This window comes from Cannabis sativa, chromosome 1 (assembly GCF_029168945.1).
Source record: "Cannabis sativa cultivar Pink pepper isolate KNU-18-1 chromosome 1, ASM2916894v1, whole genome shotgun sequence".
Lineage (NCBI taxonomy): Eukaryota > Viridiplantae > Streptophyta > Magnoliopsida > Rosales > Cannabaceae > Cannabis > Cannabis sativa.
In genome coordinates this window covers 16,952,561-16,979,065 of record NC_083601.1, presented here as the reverse complement: position 1 = coordinate 16,979,065, position 26,505 = coordinate 16,952,561, and the positions used below count along the sequence as shown (strand labels likewise).

Genomic DNA, 26,505 nt, shown 5'->3' with positions numbered 1-26,505 from the left:
AAAACACTAATGGGGCAAAAAGACCATTTTGCCCCTCCACCATAAACTCATGAAAATCATACTAACGGGGTATTTTTGGGACATTCTAAATTCCCGGCCATTCCCGACATTCCCAATGTCTAAAACCCGTCCCCAAATACTAACATACTAAGTTGTGATTTCTACTGAGCCAAACGCCGCGTTCCAAAATACCGGACACCGGAAATGCGAAATATAAAAGCTACTGATAACATACCCATGCATATCTGAATTCCATAAATATCAATACTAAATTATTTAAACAGCTATAAATAATTTCATGATTAACATAAATAACTGCTAATTTCCAAATTAACTAAGCGGGCTTTACAGGATACATGGCTCTTAAGTTGGATATGAGTAAAGCCTACGATCGTGTTGAGTGGGGTTTCTTAGCAGCCATTCTTCGAGTGATGGGCTTTAGTGAACGTTGGATTGGTCTCATTCTTGGTTGTGTTAATTCGGTTCGCTATCATGTTATCAATAGTGGTTAGAAGATGGGTCCAATAACTCCTACCAGAGGTATCCGCCAAGGTTGCCCTTTGTCTCCGTATTTGTTCATTGTGTGCGCCGAGGGTCTCTCTTCCTCGATCAAACACTTTGAAGCTCAAAAAATAATTACGGGCTGTAAGGTTGCTAGAAGTTCACCCCCTATCTCCCATTTACTCTTTGCGGATGATAGTTATGTGTATTGTCAAGCATCAGAGGAGGAAGCTAATCGTATTCTTACACTCCTCCATATCTTTGAAAGAGCTTCGGGACAAAAGGTTAATCTCAATAAGTCGTCTGTATTCTTTAGCTCCAACACAAGGGCAGATATTCGAAGCAGAATCTGCGGCCTGATGCAAGTGCAAGAAGCTGGGGTAGATAGTATGTACTTAGGCCTCCCAAGTACGGTTGGGCGTAATAAAAATGCTGTGTTGGGTTTCTTAAAAGAGAAAATGAAGAAGCGAATAAGCAGCTAGGAGGGCAAATTTTTATCTCGTGCAGGCAAGGAGGTCCTCATAAAATCAGTGGTCCAATCTCTTCCTTCGTACGCCATGAATGTCTTCCTTTTCCCCATTGGTACATGTAATGAACTTGAGAGAATGATGGCAAGTTTCTGGTGGAAATCCAAGAGAGCTCAAAATAATGGGAGTGGCATTGTTTGGATGAGTTGGGACAGAATGACAAGGTCTAAAGCTGATGGCGGAATGGGCTTTAGGAGTTTGAGAGATTTTAATCTCGCAATGCTTGGAAAGCAAGGTTGGAGACTTTTGTTCAGACATGATTCTCTTGTAAGCAAAGTCTTCAAGGCTCGATACTACCCTCAAGGTGACTATTTGTCTGCTGAGTTGGGGTCTAATCCCAGCTTCATTTGGAGTAGTATTTTTGCTGCTAAGGACACAATTAAACTTGGTCTGAGGAAAGGCATAGGGTCTGGTTTGACTGTGAAAATAACAACGGATCCTTGGCTGCCTTTATTAGACAGAGCTTCTCCTGTGCCCACTGTTCCAGGACTTGAGAATTTTATGGTCAGCAGTTTGTTTCAAGTTCATAGCCGCTCCTAGGATGCTGAAGTAGTTAACGATCTTTTTACTCCTGCTGATGCTGCAACTATCCTTGGAATTCAAATAAAACAATTGGCTGTGGGGGATTACTGGTACTGGTTTGCGGAGAAAAATGGTCTATATTCTGTTCGTAGTGCCTATCAACTAATACAAGACCAAAAGATTACTCCAGTTTCTTCAGAAGGCCATCTGTTTTGGAAAAAGTTGTGGTCACTTAAGGTGCCTCCTAAGACTAAAGATTTGGTGTGGAGAGCGGCTTCGAACTGCTTAGCAACCAAGGTAAATCTCTGCATTAATAAGGTGTTGACTGATAATAACTGTCCTATGTGTTGTGTTTTTGCCAAATCTGAAATGCATCTGCTAGTTTCTTGTCAATTCGCTTGGGCCTGCTGGGAGTACTCTGGTTTTTCTGCAGCAGATAGAAACTCCAACTCGCTGCTGTCATGGCTTAATTTTAATGCTACTCGTCTGGATAATGAGAAGCTTGGTCGAGTTGTTGTGTTGTGTTGGGCAATATGGTCGGCCAGGAATGATCTGCTTTGGAAGGGTCGGGTTCGAAGTGTCAAAGATGTGGTCGATTTCGCTCAATCTAGCCTTGTTCAGTTTCTGCAAGCCCAAGGCAAAGGTAACTTACCTGCTATGTCCCCTCTCAAACCTAGTGATGGTTCAGTGGTTTGGACTAAGCCGACTGAAGGCATCAAATTGAATGTTGATGCAGCGATTTTTGACCATGATTTCAAGCATGGCTTCGGGTGTGTCATTAGAAATACAGAAGGAGAATTGGTTGCTGTTTTTTCTGGTGTTAAACAAGGCAAAGTGGCTCCAGAAATTGCTGAAATTATGGGCATAAGAGAAGCCTTAAGTTGGTTGAAAAATCGCTCTTACTCTCATGCTGCTGTCGAGACCGATAGCCTGGTCTGTGTGGATGCTATTCGAAGCAAAGAGAGGCTCCATTCTGGGTTCGGATTCATTGTGGAAGAGTGCAAGTTTATTTTTCAAAATTTGTCAAATGTTACTTTATATTTTGTCAAACGTTCTGCGAATCGTGCCGCGCATTTTATTGACCGACACTCTTTGTCCTTAGCTGAACGTATGTTCCCTATTAACAGTGTTCCTTCGGAGTTGTTATCTATCCTTTTGGGCGATAGCTCTTCTTAATAAAAGAACACTTTGTTTCAAAAAAAAAAGTTTGAAGATAACAAATGTTACTAAATTTAAAAAGGTAAGTTAAAATTTTTTAAATAACAAAATAATATAATATAATCTAAAAAAAATGAACATATAAGTTTAAAAGTAACTAAACAATAAAGATAATTAAAATGTATATGAAATCATTTTATTTTAAATTGAATCTTTTTATGAAAATGTAACTTATTGGTGTCTTACTAATCTCATAAATAACTAAAAAGTTACCTTTCTAGGCAGAATAGTAAAAAAAAATCTTTTTTATAAAAAGTAACTCATTAGTATATTGTCGATATTATAAGCAATTAATTGTTAAATTAATATATTTATAAAGTTTGCTAATAAACTATGTAGCAAGTTCTTTATAAATTATATTTTAGTAATTTTTTTTTGAAAATAAAAGTCATCATTTTATTAAACGAATATCTCCGTTACCAAACTAGGCAACAACTCAACTGGAACAGTGCAAGTTGAATAATAAATTATAAATATAAATTATATTTTAGTAATTTATTTAAGTTATTATATAAAATAAATTTATTCAAATATAACATTGTAACTTTTAAATCTAAAATAATAAAATATTTTATGAATAACTTTTGGAACTTGTTATTTAATAAAGGCTAATTAGTAATTTTTCTCCAAAACTTTGACATGTACCAAATCATGTCCCCTGAACTTTTTTAGCCGTTAAAAATTCTCCCTGAACTATTGAAATTGTTAAATTTAAGGACTTTTATCTAATTTTAATAAAAAAATTCTAACATGGATGAAAGTTCAAGGGGCACGATTTAGTACATATCAAAGTTTGAGGGGCATGATTTGGTAGATATCAAAGTCTGAGGAGCATGGTTTAGTACATAAACAATCACTGAAACAGTAAAATTGAATGAAATTAGACAAAAGTCCTTAAATCTAACAATCTCAATAGTTCGGGGGGAATTTTTAACGGCCAAAAAAGTTCAGGGAGCATAATTTGGTACATGTCAAAGTTCAGGGAAAAAAATTACTAATTAGCCTTTGATAAATGTTGTGTAAGTCAGTTAGTTATTATTTAGATATTAAACCAAGGAATATGTTATTTAGTTAACTAAATATAATAAAAAAAAAACTAAAAAGATGTTTTTATTTCACTTTCTTAATGACAAAAAAGTATCTATTTTTTTACGATCAAAATGAACATCTTAAATAATAGTTGCGATGGTATTTTTTTTAATGAAAATAACTATAATTGAATGGGAAATTTACAAAAATACTGTCGCGATATCTTTTACAAATATAATGTCCTAGATTTTTTTTTTTTTATTTTCTTTATACCGTGTATACCCTAAAACACATATGAAGCTTTCATCTTCAATACTTACCAAATCACCAAAGTAACACCAGAATAGCAAAAAAACAATAACTATTTTTCCAGTCAGAACGTAGATATTTAAGTTCTAATCCTGGAACAATAACATAAGGGAAATTTGATTTTCTATACTTACATATACCTAATATTTTATCCCTAAACTAATACATATTACCATTGAAAATATATGACCACTTTATCTAAAACCCAAAAATACCCATCTCAAATTTCCCATACTTTTTTTTAGTGCAAAAACATTAAAAAAAAATAAAAAAAATTGGTAGTCCGATGGGGTCCGATGGTGGTCCGATGGTCACCTGATGCTACTTTTGTATGTACAAAAACATAAAAAAAAATTGGTAGCAGATCTGGTCCGATGGGGGTCCGATGGGGGTCCGATGGTGGTCCGATGGTCACCTGATGCTATTTTTTTTTATGTATAAAAACATAAAAAAAAATTGGTAAAAGATATGGTCCGATGGGTCTGATAGTGGTCCGATGGGTGGTTCGATGGGTGGTCCGATGGGTGGTCCGATGATGTAAATGGGGGTGATGTAAATGGAGGGTATTTTAGGGATATCATAAAAGTTGTCATATCCTACAAATATTTTTTTGAAGGAAAATGGTAACTTTATTAATAAGAAGATTCAACCATTACAAGAGACAGAAAATCAGCGGGAACATTATCCTCGCTAAATATACGATCTGGATATAAACAAGAGCTATGAGCAAGACAATGTACAGCTTTGTTTACAGAACGTTTAACAAAATTAATTGTGACTAACGGCAAATCGGCCATAAGAGAATGACAAGCTGCCACCTGAAGGCCAAAAGGAGAAGGGATATCCACCGTGCTTTGGACTGCCTGGATAACAACCAAAGAAGCAGTTTCAACCTCAACCGGTCCCCATTGTTTCCTCTTTATCCAATTCAAAGCCTCCTTCACCCCTACCAATTCGGCCATAGCCGAATCCACACGCCCCACTCGTAACACTGTGAAGCCTTCAATGAATCGACCCTGATAATCCCGGGCCACCCCTGCCGCTCCAAATCGACCGTCACTTGCAAAGATTGCACCATCGACATTAACCTTAATCTTTCCCATAACCGGTTTCACCCAATGCTCTAAGTCCATTCTTGAGCCCGTAGGAACAAGTAAAGACCCCATTCTCCGTTGTTGAGCATTTCTCTATTGATTAAGGACTACTATTGCCAATAGAATAACCTCCGTCGCTGACATTGATTTGTCTCGCCAAACCACCTCATTTCGGGCATACCGAATCGCCCAAAGAACCATGAGCAGCTCTTCTTGGGCCGTGGATGAGTGTTGTAGCAGAATGTGGCTAAACCAATCCCAAAAAGACTCCATAGGCGTATGACTCCAATTTATAACCGAAAGATGCCAACAAGATCTTGCAAAAGAACATTGCACCAACAAATGGAAAATGGTCTCAGGCACCTAGTTACACATAGGACAAATTTGGTCTAGAGATATATGTTTGGTAGTAAGTTGAACCTTAGTAGCCAAACAACCAGATAAAGCACGCCACATGAGTTGGTGCACTTTGGGGGGGACATGAAGCCTCCATGCAATTTTCCATATCTTAATCTCAAATTCACTAGTATTAGTGATCTCTGAATGGTGCAACAATCGATATGCCTCCCTCATAGTATAGAAACCATGAAGATCCTTATGCCAATACCAAGTGTCAATGAGAGTCTCCTGATCAATGTTGGTTCGAATGATAATCTCTTTATCTCGGTCATTGAATATATCCAAAACCACCTCTAGATCCCAAGCCCGTTCTCCTACCACCATGAGATCATTAATCGTCCACGTCTCCATACCATTAGCACTAGAAGTAACCCACGGTTGAGAATCATCCGCGAGCCACAGATCAAATTGAACACTAATGTTCGTACCTGGACCAACCACCCGATGAGCTCCCTCCTTAATCAAATCTTGCATTGAAAAAATACTCTTCCATATGAAGCTAGGATTCGGCCCAAGAGAAGCACTCAAAAAAGAACCCTGAGGATAATATCGGGCCTTATAAACCCGACTAACAAGAGAATGATCATTTATAACTAACCTCCAAGCTTGTTTTCCCAACATGGCTAAGTTGAAATCCCTTAAATCTCGAAATCCAAGCCCCCATGATGCTTATGGTAGCACAACTTCCTCCAACTCACCCAACTTACCCCACGGTTCTGATTGGATCCCGAACTCCACCAATATTTGCTCATCATACCTTCTAGCTTATTACAAGTTTCCACCGGCAACAAGAAAACAGACATAGCATAGGTAGGAAAAGATTGAGCCACTGTTTTGATCAATACCTCTTTTCCCGCTTTTGAGAGCAAGCGACCCTCCCAACTCTGAATTCTCTTCTGCATCTTATCCTTCAAGAAGCCAAGAATAGCATTCTTATTACGGCCCATGATACAAGGAAGGCCAAGATACAAACTGTTTTTCAGGAGCTTCGTTCATTCGAAGAAGATTACACATATCTTGTCTAGAGGCCGAAGTTGTATTGAGGCTAAAGAAGATAGTAGATTTAGAGTAATTGACACACTGACCTGAGGCTTGTTCAAATAGTTGAAGCAGAAGAAGAACACTACGAGCCTCCCTTTCAATAGCCTTACAATAGATATAGCAATCATCCGCAAACAACATATGAGAAATTATGGGGGCACCATTACACACACGGCAACCATGAAGGGTTCCCCGAGCTTCAAATCTTTTTATGAGAGAAGAAAATCCTTCAGCACACAAAAGAAATAATTAAGGAGAAAGCGGATCACCTTGTCTAATACCTCTTCTAGGAACAATCGACCCCATTTCACGACCCCCATGAGTAATAGTGTATGTAACCGTTGAGACACAATGCAAAATAAGATCAACCACACGCGCATCAAAGCCCATTTTTAGCATTATATTCTTAAGAAAAAGCCACTCAACACGGTCGTACGCTTTACTCATATCAAGCTTAAGAGCCATATAACCTTCCTTTCCAACTCTTTTCCGCTTGAGATAATGCATCACCTCAAACGAAATCATGATATTATCAGTTATAAGACGCCCAGGAATGAAAGCACTTTGATTCTCTGAAATAACTGCAGGAAGAACATGCTTCAACCGATTAGCTAGAACCTTGGAGCACACCTTGTAGAGGACATTAAAAAGAGCAATCGGGCGCATGTCACCCATAGTAGTGGCATTTTTCTTCTTAGGAATCAACACTAAATTAGTATGATTAAGACCAGTAGGTAACTGTCCAAATAAGAAAAAAGAGCGGACCTGTTTGATGACATCATTACCCACAATTGCCCAACACTTTTCATAAAAACCCGGAGTCATGCCATCGGGCCCAGGGGATTTATCTGGGTGCATCTGAAATAGAGCCTCTTTCACTTCCTCATCAGTCAAGGGTTGCAAGAGAGAATCATTCTGAGTTGAAGTCACAGTAGCAGAAATCCCATCAAGAACATCATCCATAGTACAGTTGGAACTAGTAAACAGATTCTGGAAGTAAGAACACATGACATCTGATAGACCCGATTCCCAGTCAACCCAACTTCCATCTTCGCATTGGAGTTTATCAATAGCATTCATACGGCGCCGAGAAGAAGCCGTTGCATGAAAAAATTTGCTATTTTTATCCCCCTCCTGAAGCCACAATTGTTTCGATCGTTGACGCCAAAACACCTCCTTCTGAGTGAGAACTTCAAAAAGTTCTGTCTCAGCTTCCTTATATTTAGAAATAGCATCAGGATCTCTACCTTGTTTCCACCGCCTCACCTCCTTCTTCCAATATTTTATACGAGAAGCAAAATTACTCGAGTAATCTTTGCCCCAAACCGAAAGAGATTCCCCACACCTTTGTATCTTCTCTTGGATACCCGCTAAATTATACTCCTCCCAACACTCCTTTACAACCTGATAACACAGAGGTTCCCGAAGCCAGCAGTTTTCAAAACAAAATTTGCGACTCCCAGAAACAATATTATGCCGAACCATATCAAGGAAAATGGGACAATGATCAGAAGAAGATACCTCAAGATTAATAAGTTTAGCTCGTGGGAACAGTTGGAGCCATCTTTCTGTCACCAAAGCACGATCTAAACGAACATCTATCCAGTTATCGGTGCCACGACTTTTCTCCCAAGTGAACTAATGCCCCACAATGTCTAAATCAATTAACCCACACTCCTGAATAGTGTCCCGGAATCCATCAACTAACCAGTTTGGATAGGGATGTCCCCCTTTTTTGTCCTCTTGAGATAAAACATTGTTCATGTCACCAATTACACACCAAGGAAGAGTGTTTCCATGAGCCAAAGTCCGAAGTTTCTCCCAAGAAGCCCCACGCAAGCTTCTCTTAGACTCCCCATAGAACCCTGTAAGACGCCACTCCCCAACATCACTAGGTCGTACCTCCACATCAACAAAATTTGTGGCATAGTTCAACTCTTTGACTTCTTCCTTATTCCTCTAAAGTAAAGCAACCCCCCACTCCTACCACATGCATCAACCGCAAACATACCTTCAAACTTCAACTTAGCTCGAACTCGCTCCAAAAAATCCTTACGACACAAAGTTTCACATAAAAAGATATAATTTGGTTTCCTATGGGCCACGGTATCATATAGGAATTGTATCGCCCGTGAGTTGCCCATCCCACGACAATTCCAACTTAATGTACTCATAATGCCCAGTGAGCCTGGAAACCAGAACCCACCTCGAACTCGTTTTTTGAGAGTCCATTAACATCCATATCAGCACTATCCTCCGCATCCATGTCAAGATAGTCAGGCCCACCAACCCCTTCATGTTGGCGCCTTCTATTGGACTCAGTAGAAAGCCCACGGCCTCCTTGTCCACCATGTGGGCCGATAATTCCACCAAGGAAAAGTGAAGGTTGACCTTTCCCACTTGGCACATGATTGCCAAACACAACCGACTTTCCTCTCATTGACACTAGACTTGGAAACATTAGTCTTATTGCCATTATTATTCAACTTCTCATTAAGAGGAATATTCCCCTCATCCACCAAATCAGGAATATCATCAACCACCTTTGACTGGGGGTTATTCTCAAATTCCAAACAAGGTAACTTCCCAGTTTGTATGGTCGGCCGGTCAACCTCCTCCTCATGTCTCACCGGGGATGCATGGTCAAATTGCTCATCGGCCTCCGTACCCGTACGCAGATACTGAGAGCTCAATATATAGTTCTTCCTTTGGGGTTGCGCACGCATAAAGCTCCCATATGGTTTAACGATCTCATCCTCAGGTGTATCAAATAACTTAGGACAAAAGTTTTCCGAATGACCTATCAAACTACATATAAAGCAAAACGTCGGAGCAAATTCGTATTTAAAGTTGGCATAAAACCACTCACCACCCGTTTTCTTAAGTTTCATTCGTCGTTTCAATGGGACATCAATGTTCACCGTTACTCTAACTCGGAGATAATCCCGCCAAAGACCATTATAGTTCTTAGGATCCGATTCAACAAAGGAGCCAATGTAGTTTGCAGCTGTAAAGACAATTTTCTCTGTCATAAATCCCGTAGAAAGGCCATGAAGTTGTACCCACATATCAAGTTGATTAAGCTTTACGGCCTTCGGATCTCCACCTCGTGGAACTCTACCAAATATCAATGGTAGCCTATTGAAAGTCCAAGGACTGCCATTGATAACACGCTTGATATCGATCTCATGGTAAAACTGAAATAGGAAAAGGTTCGGCCCCAATTCCTTGACGAACAAGCCTTTGCCCGGCTTCCATAACCCAGCCAACGTGTGTTTCATAGCTTCAAAATCTATCGATCTCGCATTCAAAAACCGCCCCACCAAACACCAACGATCGTCCACCAGAATCGCCTCCTCAACGTCGTCCTCAATCTCGAAACCACATTCTTCTTCATCATCCAACTCTATATGCCCATTATGGAACTCCATGTCATCCATAGCTGTACTCATCGAAGCCATCAAAACCAGACAATGAACGATAGAACCCGAGAGAAAGTAATCCCAAACTCAATCGTGAACCTCCTGGAAACCTATGAGAGTCGATGAAGGAACCTAACACTCGACGTCGTGCTCCACCGATGAAGCCGCACCAACCAGAACAGAAAACAACCCAGTCGCAAACCAATCGCACACGCAAAAAACCTTCAAAAAATTAGAGAGAAACTTTCAACCATGCCAGCTGGCAAGACGTTAGATTACTTACAATATTTTTTAATCTTCATATCCTACAAATATTAGTTATGATTTGCTTAGGAAATTTTTTTTAACCAAATGTAAGCATAAAAAATCAAATTTCCCTAACATAAAAATTACTAAAATAACTGTAAAACAATAGTAAAACTACAAAAATAACTAAATAAAATTACAAAAAAAAAATTATACTTCAATAACTCTTTTGCTAGTAAAGACTACCATAACATCACGAGAAGGAGCCTTTACCTTGGAAAATTTTCTCTTACCCTAAATACATAGAAAAAATAATTCAGAACAACCAAAAACAACCGTTAAAAAATATAAAAATTAAGTATATACTACTAAACACCGAATAACACATACATAACAATAAAATATATATTTAATAAAATCAGGGAGTGATGAAGAAAATCTAAAATTGATATCTAAAACTGAACATACACAAAAAAAAAAAAAAAAAAACTGAAAGAAGAAGCTTAAGAAGCTGATGTTTTTTTCTGAAGATGATGGAGATGAGAAGAGCTAGAACTAATGGAAACCACAATTGAAAAACGTGGATCAATCTTTCAAATACATGAAGAAAAAAAACTAAAAAAAAGCTTAAGAAGAAGAAAATTTTGAAGATGATGGAGATAAGAAGATCAGTAAGTAATAGGTTTGGGATAGCATGTTTTCAACTATTTTTTTATTAAAAAAAAGTTACATCAAAAGAACAAGCCATATAACTAAACAATTGTTAAAAAATACTAAAAAATATGCATACAACAAGAAATACATAACAACAACAAATAAATTAAAGTGAGCAGAAGGGATAAATAAGAAAAAAAAAAACCCAAAACATCTACAATAAAAAAAGAAAAAAAAATACTAAAACAACTGAAAAACAACATAAATACCTTCAGTATTTTGGGTATCTCAAAATTTTAATCATCAAGTTCAAAATTAAAGTTTGGACCTTCATTGATCGGTTTCAAACGTTTTAATTTTCTCTTTTTCCAGAGAATGAGCATTTGAGTTTCTTTTGGGTTCGAAGCTATAGAAGATGTAAGACTATGGAGATTATTTTTGAAATATTTCCCACCCATTATTAATTTACTAACAAAAATAAGAGAAAAAAAAAATTAAAAAACAAGAAGAAAAAACTGAAACAAAAATAGAAGATACAAAGAAGAAGAAGAAGAAGAAGAAGAAGAAGAAGAATGACATTAAAGTGGTCTTATTTATCGCTTTTTTTTAATTTTTTTTTTTGATTGTTATTAAAGAAAAATTGTGAGATATGACAACTCCTTTTCAAATCAGTTTTTATTGAGTCTTATTTATCACTCTATATTTTTTTTTTATTTAAAAAAAAATGTCAGATATGATAACTGTTGGGAATATTTTACTAGCAGGATCTAGATTTACTAACAAGTATGTTGATTAACATTCTAAATATGAATTCTCTAAAATAATGAAAATAAACACATAAGGGTTTAAGAAAACCTTACATTGGTTGCAGCGGAATATAATGACTCCTTCCGTTCAAGATCTCTAGCCCTCGATTCCTTTTTGTAGCAGAGCATTATCAGATCTGAACCTGGATCTCTTTCTCTCCTTCAGGTTTGGTTACCACCGTCTTACTCACTATGATTGAGTACTTGACTTGCTATGTGTGGGCATGGCACTCATCACTCAAGGCTCGAATAGTGAAGAACAATGAAGGAGGTTGTCTCACATAGAAAACTAGGTTTGATTTGGTTGAAGGCATCAAGTGGATGAGTGAGAGCATCATGTTCCTTTTATAGTGTTTCAACTAGGGCTTAGAGTTGAATTATATGGATTAAAAAAGAATAAAATATTGGGCAAAAAACATATGTGGTCGTACACTTCAAAGGGACCACTTTCTAGTTACAATTTTGTCACTTTATTTCAACCACTTATTCTTCTTTTCAATAATACCATATTTTCCAATTCAAACCTATAAATTCCAAAACTATTTATTTAATAATTATAATTAATTACTAAATAAAATTGTCATTTATGTAATTTATTAATTAGACCATACAAAGTCTCTTAATTAACAAATTGACCCCAAAATCTCTTTTTTTCACAATTAAGCCCTTGCTTAGTGAAAATTCATAAATAAGACATAGTCTAATTTTAGAATTATAATTGATTAAATAAAATCAAATAACTGAGTCTTCAAGCAGTATTATCTCAACTAGTGAGGGGACCATGGGCCTATATAACTGAGCTTCCAATAAGCAGATCTAGAATTCACCAAGTAAATTCTCAACTTATTAATTTTGCCTTGCTCCACTATAGATTTGGAATTGAATACACTCTCAGTTATATAGAACGCTCTATATGTACCACGATATAGATACGTTATGATTATCCATTGTTACAATCCTAATAGTCAAGGATCCTCTATAGATGATCTACACTGAATAGGGACAAATTTACCATTCTACCCTTCAGTGTATTTTATCCTTAAAACACTTAGCTACCTATAAATGATACTTCTAAAACTAATATAATTACTGAAATAAGGCCTCAATCATTTATCTCTATTCAGCCAAGTTCGAAGGAGATTATCGTTTCACTTCTAAATACCTATAGAAGCTATAGATTCTATATTTATGATTAGCGCTCCCACTCAATTGTACTATAATGTTCCCAAAATGTACGCATCACCCAGACTAAAAAGTAGGTTTAACTAACAAATCAAAGAACACAAATAACACTCTTGAGATCGAACCTAACCATGTCAGGATTAAGATCCATAGACCTAAGATCAACCATTGATATTGACTTAGAAAGATATAACGGTAAGTTTAGGATATCTTATCTAGGATCAATATCGGTCCCTTCTAATGTATACTCCATACATCCGATACTGATAAACTTGCCAATGCTCTGGAAAGGACATAACACTTATCCAAGGTGTAAGTATACCTATTGTTGATTATCATGCCAGTCTAAATCCAGTGAACTGACAAATCAGGGAATTAAACTTTTGAACATATAATCATGATTATATTCCACTGTACTGACGACACTATAAGCATGAACAAATACATATGTTCTGGACTTAATAGAATTTATACATTAAACATACTCATGAAATAAATCATGTGAACCATGCAACATAAAATGTAGTTTCTGATCTTTATTAAGTAGTAAATCTGATTATATTGAAATGAGTTTTATTTAGGGCACAAAACCCAACATTAACCCCTTTTCAAATCAATTTTATTAATTTTTTTAATAAAAAAATAATAAAACAAAATACATCCTTCAAAATGGCAAAAAAGTGAAATAAATAATTTATAACTGTACAGTTTAAAACAAATACATTATAAATATAATAATTCGCGTGCTACAATAAAATAATAAAAAAATAGTATCCCATGTAAAATACTTAAAATATATTAGAGTTTATATATATATGGAAAGTTAAGCCCACTAAATATGGCATTTTGTAACAAGTAAATCAAAAATATGGATTTATAAATAGAAAATGTCATGTAAAACAATAAAAAATACAATAAATTTTGAAAATAAGAACCATTGATTTTTTTTTTCTCTCCAAATTTTATTAAATTATTCTCTCTCTTTTCTGATACATCAACCGATTCGACGTTTGAAGCTCTATAAACTTTGGCAAGAGAAATTTTCCACCTTCGACAGCAGTAAGAGCAATACTCCACCTCTGGCAGCGGTAAGAACAATTCTCCACTTTCGGCTGCAATGCGATCATTACCACACACCTACTATTAGAATTTGAGGAGTAAGATGAATGAGGTTCCATCCCAAAACTAATTGGCAATGGGAGGAGTAGCCCTTTCATCTTATATATCACAATTTATTTCCACACATTAGCAATGTGGGACTAACCACAGGACCGAACGTGACATTTGAAAGAATCCCACAAGGCCAAATATCGAGAAATTAGGGGATTTTGAAAAGACCCAACACTAGAAACTGGCACATTGGCCGAAAGGTCCCAAATGGAGGTTAAAGGGGAGACAGCGGAAGTATCTGTTTGGACCGGCGACACTTTGGCTCACAACGGATCACAAACGACTTTTTGGACCAGTGGTAATTTGGGCTCACAATGGATCACAAGTGGCTCTGATACCATGTTAAGAATCATGGGGTTCCATCTCAACACCAATTGGCTATGAGTGGAGTAGTCCATGTTCTTATATATGGCTCAATTCTCTACCATTTATTTGATGTGGGACAATGTCCACAATATCCCCCCTCAAGATGATGGCTATTTTTTGCTCATCAATATTGAACCGTATCAGAGTGGACATAGTCAATATCTGTATAGATGCGGATCAGATAGGATCGCTTGCCCGCAAGGGATATGGCTCTCATACCATGTTAGAATTTGAGGAATAAGATGAATGAAGTTCCATCCCAAAATCAATTGGTAATGGGAGGATAGCCCTTTCATCTTATATATCACAATTTATTTTCACACATTAGCAATGTCGGACTAACTCTTGATACCTACAAACCGATCAACCTCCATCAAAGCTTCCAATAAACAATTGAAAAAAAAGCCTCCAGTCATCCCTATTAATACTGCCGGTGACAAAAAAAATTCAAATAAATATATATAAAGAAAAAAAAGATACATTATAAAAATAGTAAATAAATTTATATGTTTATATATTTGATCATATTCATATAAATATATATAAATTAAAGATTGAAATTTAGTCAAGCTTAATCTTTTTCTGTAATTCTTAGTAATGACTCGTGAACTAATACAAATTGATTGAGACTATAAAATTCTAAACACTAACTAACTATTACACTAAAATGTAATATCATGAATGTATGTTTTTACCATATACATGCGTAATCAAAAAATTTATTACATGTTTGGAATAAATGTTAGAAAAATGAATAATATACCCAAGATCTATTTTTATATAACATAGAACACAATAATAATATATAATAATTAGGTATGCGTACTTGATTGATCCATAGCAATTATCTCAATTCGATCCACAGCAATTACTTCAATTCGATAGTGCAATACTATCAATTAAGTCTTCCTCCCTAGATCTCTAAATCAGAAGCAGTTTATTTATCTGATTATCAAAAAGTATACAATTGTGATGAGACAATATGTATTTATAGAGTTAGGGAGGGGACTTAGCTACAAAACCCTAGTTGGGCTGGGCCTCCTCATCAAAGGCTTCAGTCAACTAGAAAAGGCCACACTTCTGCTTCACCTAGACTTTACACACAGATGCTAAGACCATTAACAATTGATCACCAACAACATGGGCTAACACAGCAAAGAACTATCGAATCAACCCAAGTTTTAATAAAACCAATAAAAGTTAATGTAAGCCCAAATAAAAAGTCTAACATTCTCCCACTTGGGCTACATTAATTTTAATACATATATATTATATATCAAAATAATTTTGTTTGAAAACGACTCATGGGTTGAACAACAGGAAAACATTTGTGGCCACTTTAAAAATGATAGTTCTCTGATAGCATCTCAACATACCGGTCCAATTTAACCTTTGATAATGAACTATGACAGTCATATTGTTTTTAACTCAACAAAAGACATTCATAATCACAAATACCAAAGTATTAAATCGACATGGTCAATAAGTCTAGTAGTGTGGTAAGGAATTATGTTCAACATGTGATCAATTTAAAATAACATAATATCCTTATCAGTCCTCAATTTCACTGATACCGTGATGCTTAATAAATAAGCCAGTGAAATTAAACATACACAACTTAATAAATAAGTCAGTGTCACTAAATTTGCTTAAGAATTAAGCCAACAAAATATCATTGTCATTAAGCAAATATACTTAAAATACAATGATCACAACAAGATATGAACTACATGCTTTCAATTCAATTATTCTCGAGAATATAACAAAGCCTAACTGAAAGCATAAACATCCAATAATAAAAATTATTGGCCCACAAAGTAGTTCATAACATCAACAAGTAAATTACATATAAATATAATCTCAAAAGATAAAATAAGAAACTCCCACTAACCCAAAGGAACAAAAGATTATAAAATGCTCATATGAACAACATGTAATCAAACAATATGGCACTTAATCCTTTGGTTAGAGGATCTGCAAACATCAACTTGGTCTTTCAATATTCTATCACAATGTCTCCTTTCTTGACCAAGTCTCTAATAGTGAGATACTTTATTTCCATATGTTTAGAAGCACTACTAATCTCATTATTCTTTGAAAAGAAAACAACAATATTATTATCACAATAGATTAGTATAGGAGAGGAAATAGAATCAACTAGTCGTATCTCTAAAATCAAATTCTTTAACCATAAAGCTTGCAAAGATGCCTCATAACATACGACAAACTCAACATATATAGTAGATGATGTGATTAAAGTCTATTTAACACTTTTTCAAGAAATAGCAGCACCAACAAAAGTGAAAATATAGCCAAAAGTTGACTTTAAATCATCTACACAACCACCAAATCTGAATGTGAATAACTAACAGCTTGAAAATTGTCAACATGCTTATACACAAGCATAAAACCCTTTGTTCTTTGCAAATCTCTCAAAACTTTCTTGGCTGCAACCCAAGGATCATGGTCAGGATCAGATAAATATCTCCCAAGAACATCGACCATGAAAGCAATGTCAGGTCTAGTGCAAACCTAAGCATACATCAAACTCCCTACTACATTTGCATATGGGATATTCTTCATTGCTTCTCTTTTTAAGTCGTTCTTGGGACAATGTTGCTTAGTAAATTTGTCGGAATAACAACGAATCAGCTTTACACAAATCCATGTTGAACCTTTTGAGCACACGGTTATTGTAAGCTTCTTGAGGTAAGCCAAGAAATTTTCAATTCTTATCATGATAAATCTCAATCTCCAAAACTAAAGATGCCTCTCCAAGATCTTTCATATCAAAATTGGTAGACAGAAATCTTTTGGTCTCATTTAGTTATGACAAATCACTGCTGGCAAGTAAAATATCATCTACATAAAGAACAATAAAAAATATGATGACTCCCACTGATCTTCATATAAATACACTAGTCAAACTTGTTCTCGATGAAACCCAACAGTGTCACAACCTTATCAAACTTCAAGTACCACTGGTGAGATGCCTGTTTGAGACCATAAATGGATCATCTCAATTTGCAAACCAAATTGTCATTTCCATTTTCCTCGAAGCCTTCAGGTTGAGACATAAAAAAAAATTGCTCACTCAATTCTCCATTTAGATCGAACAATAGTTTTAACAATCATTTGATGTAACTCTGAATCAAAATACGCAACTAAGGCCATAATAATTCTGAATGAATTTTTAGTGGAAACAGGTGAGAAAGTTTCAGTGTAATCAATACCTTCTCTTTGAGTAAAGCCTTTAGCCACTAAACGCGCTTTAAACCTTTCAATCTGTCCCCTTTTTATCCCTTTTAGTTTTTAAAATCCACTTACAACCTATTGGTTTGAAACCATCAGGTAATAGAACTAACTTCCACATATACATTATGTTTGTCCATGAACTTAATCTCATCATCCATAGCTTCTATCCATTTTGAAGAATGTGGACAATTGGGTGCTTCACTATAAGTAAGAGGTTCCACAAAATGACCAAGATCACATTCACCTTCTCCAAGGTAAATAAATTTATCATCACACCTTATTGACATCTTTTGTCTTTGAGATCTCCATATAGGAGGTACTTCTGGAATAACCTCTATTTATTGACCATTATTTTGAATGACATATTCCACAATTAGATTTCTCTGATAACAAGACCCTCATCAACAACAAAACCTTCTTCAATAATAGGTTCCTCATCAATAGTAGGACCCTCGTCATCTTAGATAGTAGGAGCAATATATTCATCAGCAATGGGAGCGTTATCAACTAGAGTAAGAATAAGACTGCTATTATTATCATCTCTTGAAAAAGACATAGGAATAAAAATTCCTTTAGATGACTCCCCCATTTCAAGAGATGGTGAATGAATATTTTCAGCAACATCAAAATTTAGCAGTCTGAGATTCAACAATTCGCGTACCACGAGTAGGACAGTAAAAGCGATAGCCTTTTGAGCGCATTGGATAACCAATGAAATAACAACGATTTGTTCTTGAATCTAACTTTTTCAAATTAGGATCATAAATCTTTACTTTAGCTGGACAACCCCATACACAAAGATGATTAAGACTAGGCTTCCTCTCAATCCACAACTCAAAAGGATTTTGGGAACAGATTTACTGGGAACACGATTTAAAATATAAGTTGCAGTCATGAGTGCTTCACCTCATAAAAACTCTGGAAGATTTGATCTACTCATCATGCTTCTAACCATATCCATGAGAGTGCGATTTCTCCTTTCAACAACGCCATTTTGCTCAGTGAACCTAACATATTGTATTGAGAAACTACACAATTTTCTAGAAAATATTCAGCAAAAGGCCTCATGTGTTGTTTAGATTCTTTATAACAACCAGAATATTCTCATCCGCGATGAAAATGAACAAATTTTATGACTCTGCCCAATTATTTCTCAAGAACATTTCGAAAGATTTTGACTTTATCAAAAGCGTTGGATTGTCTTTGATCAGGTAGGTGAGACCATAAGAAGAAAGAAGAAAAAAATATCGATAAAAGTTATAAAATACTTGTTTCTACACAACGTGGTGGAATAAGGTCCACTGATGTCATTGTGGATAATCTCTTATAAAGAGTGACTATAGTTAGCAGTCTGCTTTCTTATTTTAGTCAATTTTTCACAAGTACAATCAGCACAAGTATTCCAACCAGAAACATCAACAGGAGGAAGAATTTTAGCTAGAAGGAATCGATCAATTCTTTCTTTAGAAATATGACCCGATCTATCGTGCCATAATAATAAGGATGTTATCTTAATATAAGATTTCTTATCCACAATATTCACAATATTGAAAAAGGAAGCTAAGGAAGTCAATGATAATTTGAAAAGAATATCAGAGTAAAAACAGTTTCCAATTATTCGGAGTCAAACATAATGTCAACACTATAATTGGCAAAACGAAAAGAAAATCATTGTTTAACTAAAAGCGGAAGCGAAACTGAATTACTTTAAAAGTATGAATCAAGAAAGTACTGTTCAAAACAATCTGAACACTCAACGGTAATTTAAGAATTAATGTGCCAACATAAATAACGTCAACTCTAATATAAGTGCCCACTTTAAGCTTTGACTCCCTCTCACTTGGCTTTCTGAGATCCCTTAGCCCCTGGTTGTGGTTGCTTCTTTTCATATTTTCTTTATCCTTTGTTGGGCTTGAGTTGAGAAACATAGTGTGAAGATGTATGAAAAGCTCGATGAATGATGTAAGAGTCAGGAAGAGAAATATTATGATCTTTCAACTTGTACTGAACTTTAATGATTTTAAAATGAAACCTCTCACTCCTTTGATTTATCATACTGAATGGTTGTCATAGCATCCATAAGATGTCCAACTGCAGCGATTTTACTAGTGTTAAATAGTTTTTTTTTTTTTTTTTACTTCTTTGAAATATTCATTAGCATTTGTGGTGTTTGGCAAACCACCAAAAGATGTTCAGGAATTAAACGTTTCACAGCAATGAGACTAAGATGATTTGAATTTTTCCAATGTGCATGAAGAATTTTTGGGCAACAATTCTGATATTAGAATAAGATCAGCAGATTTTTCTTCTCGAAGGCATAAGTCCAAATCTATTATGCCTAAAGTAATTTTCACATCTCGTTTCCATGTCTTAAAGTTGGAAGCATTCAGAATTCAGATGAAAACGTTATTGTTGTTCGTAGAAAGGAGACCGAAAAATCCAAAAAAATAAAACTTGAATAAGCAATATGAGCAATGTATTAGAAAATATTGTAGAGTCAACTGGTCATTATAAACTCCCCTTTGGGGTGAGAATATAACACACACATGATCTACCTTCATGAAGTTAACAACAAAGAAAAAATACATATCATTTAAGAATTTTATTACCTTTGGGCAAATAAATTTCTTAAAAATATGTATTAATTCAAGCAAAAAATAATAATAACTTTATATATTTAAATTATTACCTTTGGGCAAATAATTAAAATATATACATTTAATATTAACTCACTTCATGGAATGTGAACTAATATATGTAAATACTACCTTTGGGCAAGTAATTACACATATAGCCAACCAAAAGATATAATATTTTCTTCAACATGTGAAATTTGGTGATAAAACAATCATTGAAAATTAATAATTTTGAACCAAATTTCCAAAAGAGATATATTAATTGCTTTTATTATATTGATAATAAAAAAAATAAAGTGTCCACCATAACACATTATTTTTGTATCAAACAATCAAGTTTTATAACTCTAGAACAACAAATAATGGAAAAATGTGAAAGAAAGAATATTGGTGGAGATTACATAGTCAAGATAAATCAAATAAGAGAGTGACTATATCTTATGGAACGAGAAGAAACCCAAAAATTTTTCTATGATTTACGGATTTTGAAAAATCATCAAAAATTATTTTTAATACTTTTTTAACTGCATAATTATTATTAAAATAATAATAATTATTAAACGGCGTCAAAAAATTAATTAAAAATCACCAAAAAATCAGAAATCAAATTCTAATAATGCTGGAAAAAGAATCGTCGAAAACGGAGTCACGAAACTACCTCACTCTCTCTCACTCTCCGGCAGTCGCGAGTGGGCTTCGTCCCAGCAGGTTGTCTTCAACCTCCAGCAACCTCCATGGCTGAAAAAATGGGTTTTGTGCGACCCGGTTCAGACCGGAGCGGGTCGGGACGAAATTCTGGCCAAAAAAGTGACGAAACGGACTGGAAAAAGAGGGATTTTGATTGGTTTACAATTTCTAATAGATCTATGGTATTAATTTCATGCAACAACACATAAACTTAGGTAGATCAAAATTAAAACTAATCCAAAAACTAAAGAAGCAAAGTAACCCGAAAATTTGATCCAATTCGGAAATTAAACTTTTAGAAACATTTTAAATCAATGATTGATGAGATATGTACAATTAATTAACACAAAATTAATTTCATAAAGAAAATATATAAATCCTAAAAATTTAATCTTAAAATTCTCCTAAATCACTCAATAATTTTATGCAAATAATATATCAAAAGAAAGAGAATTTAATGAGGAATAAAATCCCTAAACTTTTAAGATTGAAAAACAAAAATTTCAACATAAAATAATAACGAAATTAATATGTAATTGAAGAAAATTAACATATACATATTAATGGTTATACAAATTATAGGTTCTAAATCATATACAATTGGCAATCTGATACCACATGTTAGATAAATTAACAATTAACCCCAAGATCTATTTGTATATAACATAGAACACAATAATAATATATAATAATTAGGTATGCGTACCTGATTGATCCATAACAATTATCTCAATTCGATCCACAACAATTACTTCAATTCGATAGTGCAATACTTGTTAACTCAAACTTTTAGATCTCCTTGTTTTGATGATTAACAAATATTTGATTATTATTTGTTACTAATAATTTATTGATTTTGTAGCAAATTTAAAAGAGAAAATAAATATTGTGGTATTTTTACCAAACTTTTGAAAGCAACACTAAATGGATTCAACAAGCATATCAAGAGCAAAAGATTCATCAAGGGATCAACAACTCAAGACCCTATTCAAAAGAGGTCTTCAAAAGCCCAAAGTCAAAAGTCAACCCGAAAGTCAAAGTCAAAGTCAAAGTCAAAGTCAAGGTCAACTCTCGAGAAAAGTCAACATGGGATCAAAAACATGCAAATCAAGCTAGGAGGCTCATCTACATCAAGACTACTCAAAATCAAATGGTATAAATTTACTTTAGTCTTGTTAAAGTGATTTGCATAGCACACTAAGTTTTTATAAATTTGAATTTTGGCCCATTCACTAACTTGTGCAACAAGTTTTCTCACACGATAGTTCAAAATTTTTTTTGATTGAATTTCTAAATCACATTTTTTTTAACTAAGAGAACAAAGTTGGAATTTCTGAAATCCGATAATCGAGTAAGAAGTTATGCGCATTTAAGTCCCGAAAAATGGCATTTTTGCCTCTGGTCGGTTTCGGTTGGCATCCGGAATTCCGGTTGTAATCAATCCAGAATTCCGGTTCCCATTCGGGCTTCCGGTTCACGGCTGACCTCACCTCGGGAAACGTGCTAACGGCTATAAACGGCTAGTTTTCTTTCCAACACTATATAAACTCGATTTTTCTTTCAAAAAACTTGTTGGTTGAGCATTTATTACAAACATCTAACCTATCTAAGTGAGATTAAGGAGCTTCCAAGTTTGAAATGCAAACAAACACTTTTCACACACTTTGAGCCAAAATTTGATTTTATTCATCTTAAGTGTGCTTGCTTTTCACTCTAGGTTTCCATTGTATCATCATATTTCTAGAGTGATTTTAGCTTGTATATCAAATACATTTCCATATTGTGATTGAGGTGAGGTTGGCACCGGTATTGTAAACAACCCGGTAATAGTAAGATTGGCACTTCAACAATCCGAGAAAGAGTTTAATAGTCCTCGGGGGTGCGAAACTATTGTAAGAGGTTTGGAAATACCTTGGTGAAAATTTCCCGGTTGTAAGGGTTAGTCAAGCCCGTTAACTTGGCTCGATATTGGAACTCAAAGCTAGGTCCATAGCTTTGAAGACCAAGGACGTAGGTGGCATAGCTCTACCGAACCTTGTAAAAATCGAGACTTTGCATTTTCTAATCCTTAAACTCTTTAATTTACAAGTTTAATTACTTGTCTTAATATATTGCTTACCATACTACTTGCTTTTACTTGATTAATTGACTAATTGCATAATTTTGTGTTAAAAGTTTTAATTTACCAAATTAGTTTAAATTTCCAATTCACCCCCCTCTTGGAAACATATCTTGGGCTAACAATTGGTATCAGAGCAAGGGCTCAAATTATTTGATTAATTTCACTATCTAGAGCATGGTGTTTCCAAGTAATTCACAAAATAACATGTTAGAAGGTTTTAGCACAAATAGAGCACCATACTTCAATGGAGTAGATTTTCCTTATTGGAAAATTAGAATGGAAACTTACCTTCAATCTATTGACTATTATTTGTGGCATATTGTGTCTAGTGGTCCTTATGTTGCTAAACATGTCATAAATGGTGTTGAAGTAATTAAGACTTATGAAGCATATGATGAAAATGATAAGAAAATGCTTTCTAAAAATGCTAAAGCTAAATATGCTCTTATATGTGGTTTGGATAGAGACATTTTTAAAAATATTGAACAAGCCTCTACCGCTTATGATATGTGGAAAATGCTTGAAGTTACTCATCAAGGAACTAGTGCTATGAAGGAAACTAAAATTCAAATTTATGCCACTCAATATGAGAACTTTAAGATGAAAGCGGATGAAACCATTGCTAATATGTATACTCGCTTCACTACAATTACTAATGGTTTGAACTCTCTTGGCAAGGTACTTACTCAAAAGGGTATGGTGACCAAGATTTTGAGAAGTCTCACCAAGGCTTATCAAGGAAAGGTGGTTGCCATTCAAGAAGCCAAGGATCTCTCAACAGTTCCCTTGGAAGAACTAATTGGCTCACTCATGAACCATGAAATTTTCATGAGTGCTTAAGAAGAAGAGGAAGTTGAGAAGAAAAAGAAGACTATTGCATTAGTGAAGAAGATGAGGAAAGCTTATGTAGTGACATGGAGGACTTGGCACTCTTCTCTAAGAAATACAAAAAGTTCATGAAATTCAAAAAGAACTTTGGGAAGAAGCCACAAAGAGGGAGTGACTCAAAAGAAAGAAAAAGCAAAGATGATCCACCAATTTTCTTTGAATGCAAGAAGCCCAGACATATGAAGATGGATTGTCCAATGAGAAAGAAGAACAAATACAAAGGAAGGGCAATGTTGGCGGATTGGCTCAATAGTGATGAAGAGGACTCCGAAGAAGAAGGAAAGAATGAAGTAGCAAACATGTGCATGATGGCACTTGATGATGGGGTAAGCATTTCTAACCAAAATGATTGTGATAGCGAAAATGATGATGATAACTTAGATATGTCATATGATGAGTTGTCTAATTCATTTAAGGAACTATTTGATGATTTTGGTAAATTGCTTGTTAAAAACCAAACCCTTAGAGAGAAGACCAACATGCTTTTAAAAGAAATTGAGATTTTGAAAATAAATGAAAAGGAACTTATAGCTAAATCTCAATGTGATACATGTGCTTCACATAAGAAAGAAATTGTTGAATTGAAAGCCCATGTGAGAAGCCTAAAAAATGACATATATACCTTCACTAGAGGTAAGGAAGGCTATGATCTCATTGTGGGAAACCAATCATGTGGTTTTTCAAAAAATGGTATTGGTTATGATCCTAGTAAGAAACAAAAGTTTTTGAGAAACTTTTTTGTGAAATCATCTAGTCTACCTCACTTTACATGCACATATTGTAACCGAGATGGTCATACTATTTCCTATTGTCATGTGAAGAAATTTGCATATCTAGGCAAGACTAAATGGGTACCAAAGGGTTCTAGAACTAACAAGAATGGACCCAAAGTTATATGGGTACCAAAAGCCAACAAATGAACTTGTTTTTGTAGGAATCAACAAGAAAGAGTCAAAGCTTATGGTTCTTGGATAGTGGATGTTCAAAGCATATGACCGGTGATCCATCAAGATTTTCAAGCTTTAAAAGCAAGGAAAGTGGCTTTGTCACCTTTGGAGACAATTCAAAAGGAAAAATCTTGGGCATTGGTGATATTGGTAACATATACTCTCCATGTATTAAAAATGTGCTTCTTGTTGAGAATCTTAAACATAACTTGCTTAGTATTAGTCAATTATGTGATATAGGTTTTCGTGTTGTGTTTGAATCCTCAAAATGCTCCATTGAAAATGTTTCAACCAATGGAGTTATTTTCCTTGGAGTAAGGAAGGATAATGTGTATGTTATTGATGTTGATTCTTTTGATAGTAAAAATAAATGTTTAACCGTTATGAATGATAATTCTTGGTTGTGGCATAGAAGATTAGGACATGCTAGTATGGATTCTATTTCAAAATTGGTTAGAAAAGATCTTGTTATTGGTTTGCCATCTATTCCGTTTGTTAAAGGTAAACTTTGTGATGCATGCCAATTTGGAAAACAAATTAAAACATCTTTTCATTCCAAAAAAGAGATTTCAACTACTAGACCTTTGCAATTGCTTCATATTGATTTATTTGGTCCTTCTAGAATTGCTAGTCTTGGTGGTAAATACTATGCATTTGTAATTGTTGATGATTTTTCAAGATTTACTTGGGTTATTTTCTTGACTCTTAAAAGTGATGTTTTGGAAAACTTTGTCAAATTTTGTAAAAGTGTGCAAAATGAAAAAGGATATTCTATTACCTCCGTTAGGAGTGACCATGGTGGTGAGTTTGACAATGATGCCTTAGAATTGTTTTGTGATGAACATGGTTTTAACCATAACTTTTCGGCACCAAGAACTCCACAACAAAATGGAGTTGTCGAAAGGAAGAATAGAACAATTCAAGAAATGGCTAGGTCAATGCTAAATGAAATTTCATTACCAAAATATTTTTGGGCCGAGGGAGTCAATACCTCTTGTTATATTTAGAATCGTGTTTTCATTAGGCCCAACATGAATAAAACCCCTTATGAGCTTTGGAAAGGAAGAAAACCCAACATTGGCTATTTTAAAGTTTTTGGATGCAAATGTTACATTTTAAACACTAAGGACAACCTTGGAAAATTTGATGCGAAATCCGATGTTGGAATTTTTATAGGGTATTCAACACATAGTAAAGCTTATAGAATTTATAACAAACGAATTAATGTTGTTGAAGAATCTATTCATGTTGCCTTTGATGAGACTAACCTGCCTACAATTAAAAGTTTAGATGATGATGTTGTAGGTTTGGGAGATGAGGTTCAAAATCTCGAAATTGGAGAGACTTCCAATGCTTCTTCACAAACTCCCAAAGAGGAACCACCCGTGGAAAAGGTAAATGAAAGCCAAGGTATGAGCTCTAACCTTCTACATGAGTGGAAATTCAAAAGTGCTCATCCTATAGACCAAATTCTAGGTGATCCT

At 34.9% G+C, this 26,505-nt stretch overlaps 1 protein-coding gene across 1 annotated transcript; it reads right to left on the bottom strand.

The window, feature by feature from the left end:
- Positions 1–4,738: 4,738 nt before the first annotated feature.
- LOC133039726 (uncharacterized) lies at positions 4,739–6,546 on the bottom strand. The gene is made up of 4 exons (XM_061118661.1): positions 6,357–6,546; positions 5,621–6,066; positions 5,382–5,447; positions 4,739–5,293 (listed from the first exon to the last, which is right to left on the bottom strand). The coding sequence occupies exons 1-4, from the start codon at positions 6,544–6,546 to the stop codon at positions 4,739–4,741; spliced, it is 1,257 nt and encodes a 418-aa protein (XP_060974644.1).
- Between the last annotated feature and the right edge of the window lie 19,959 nt (positions 6,547–26,505).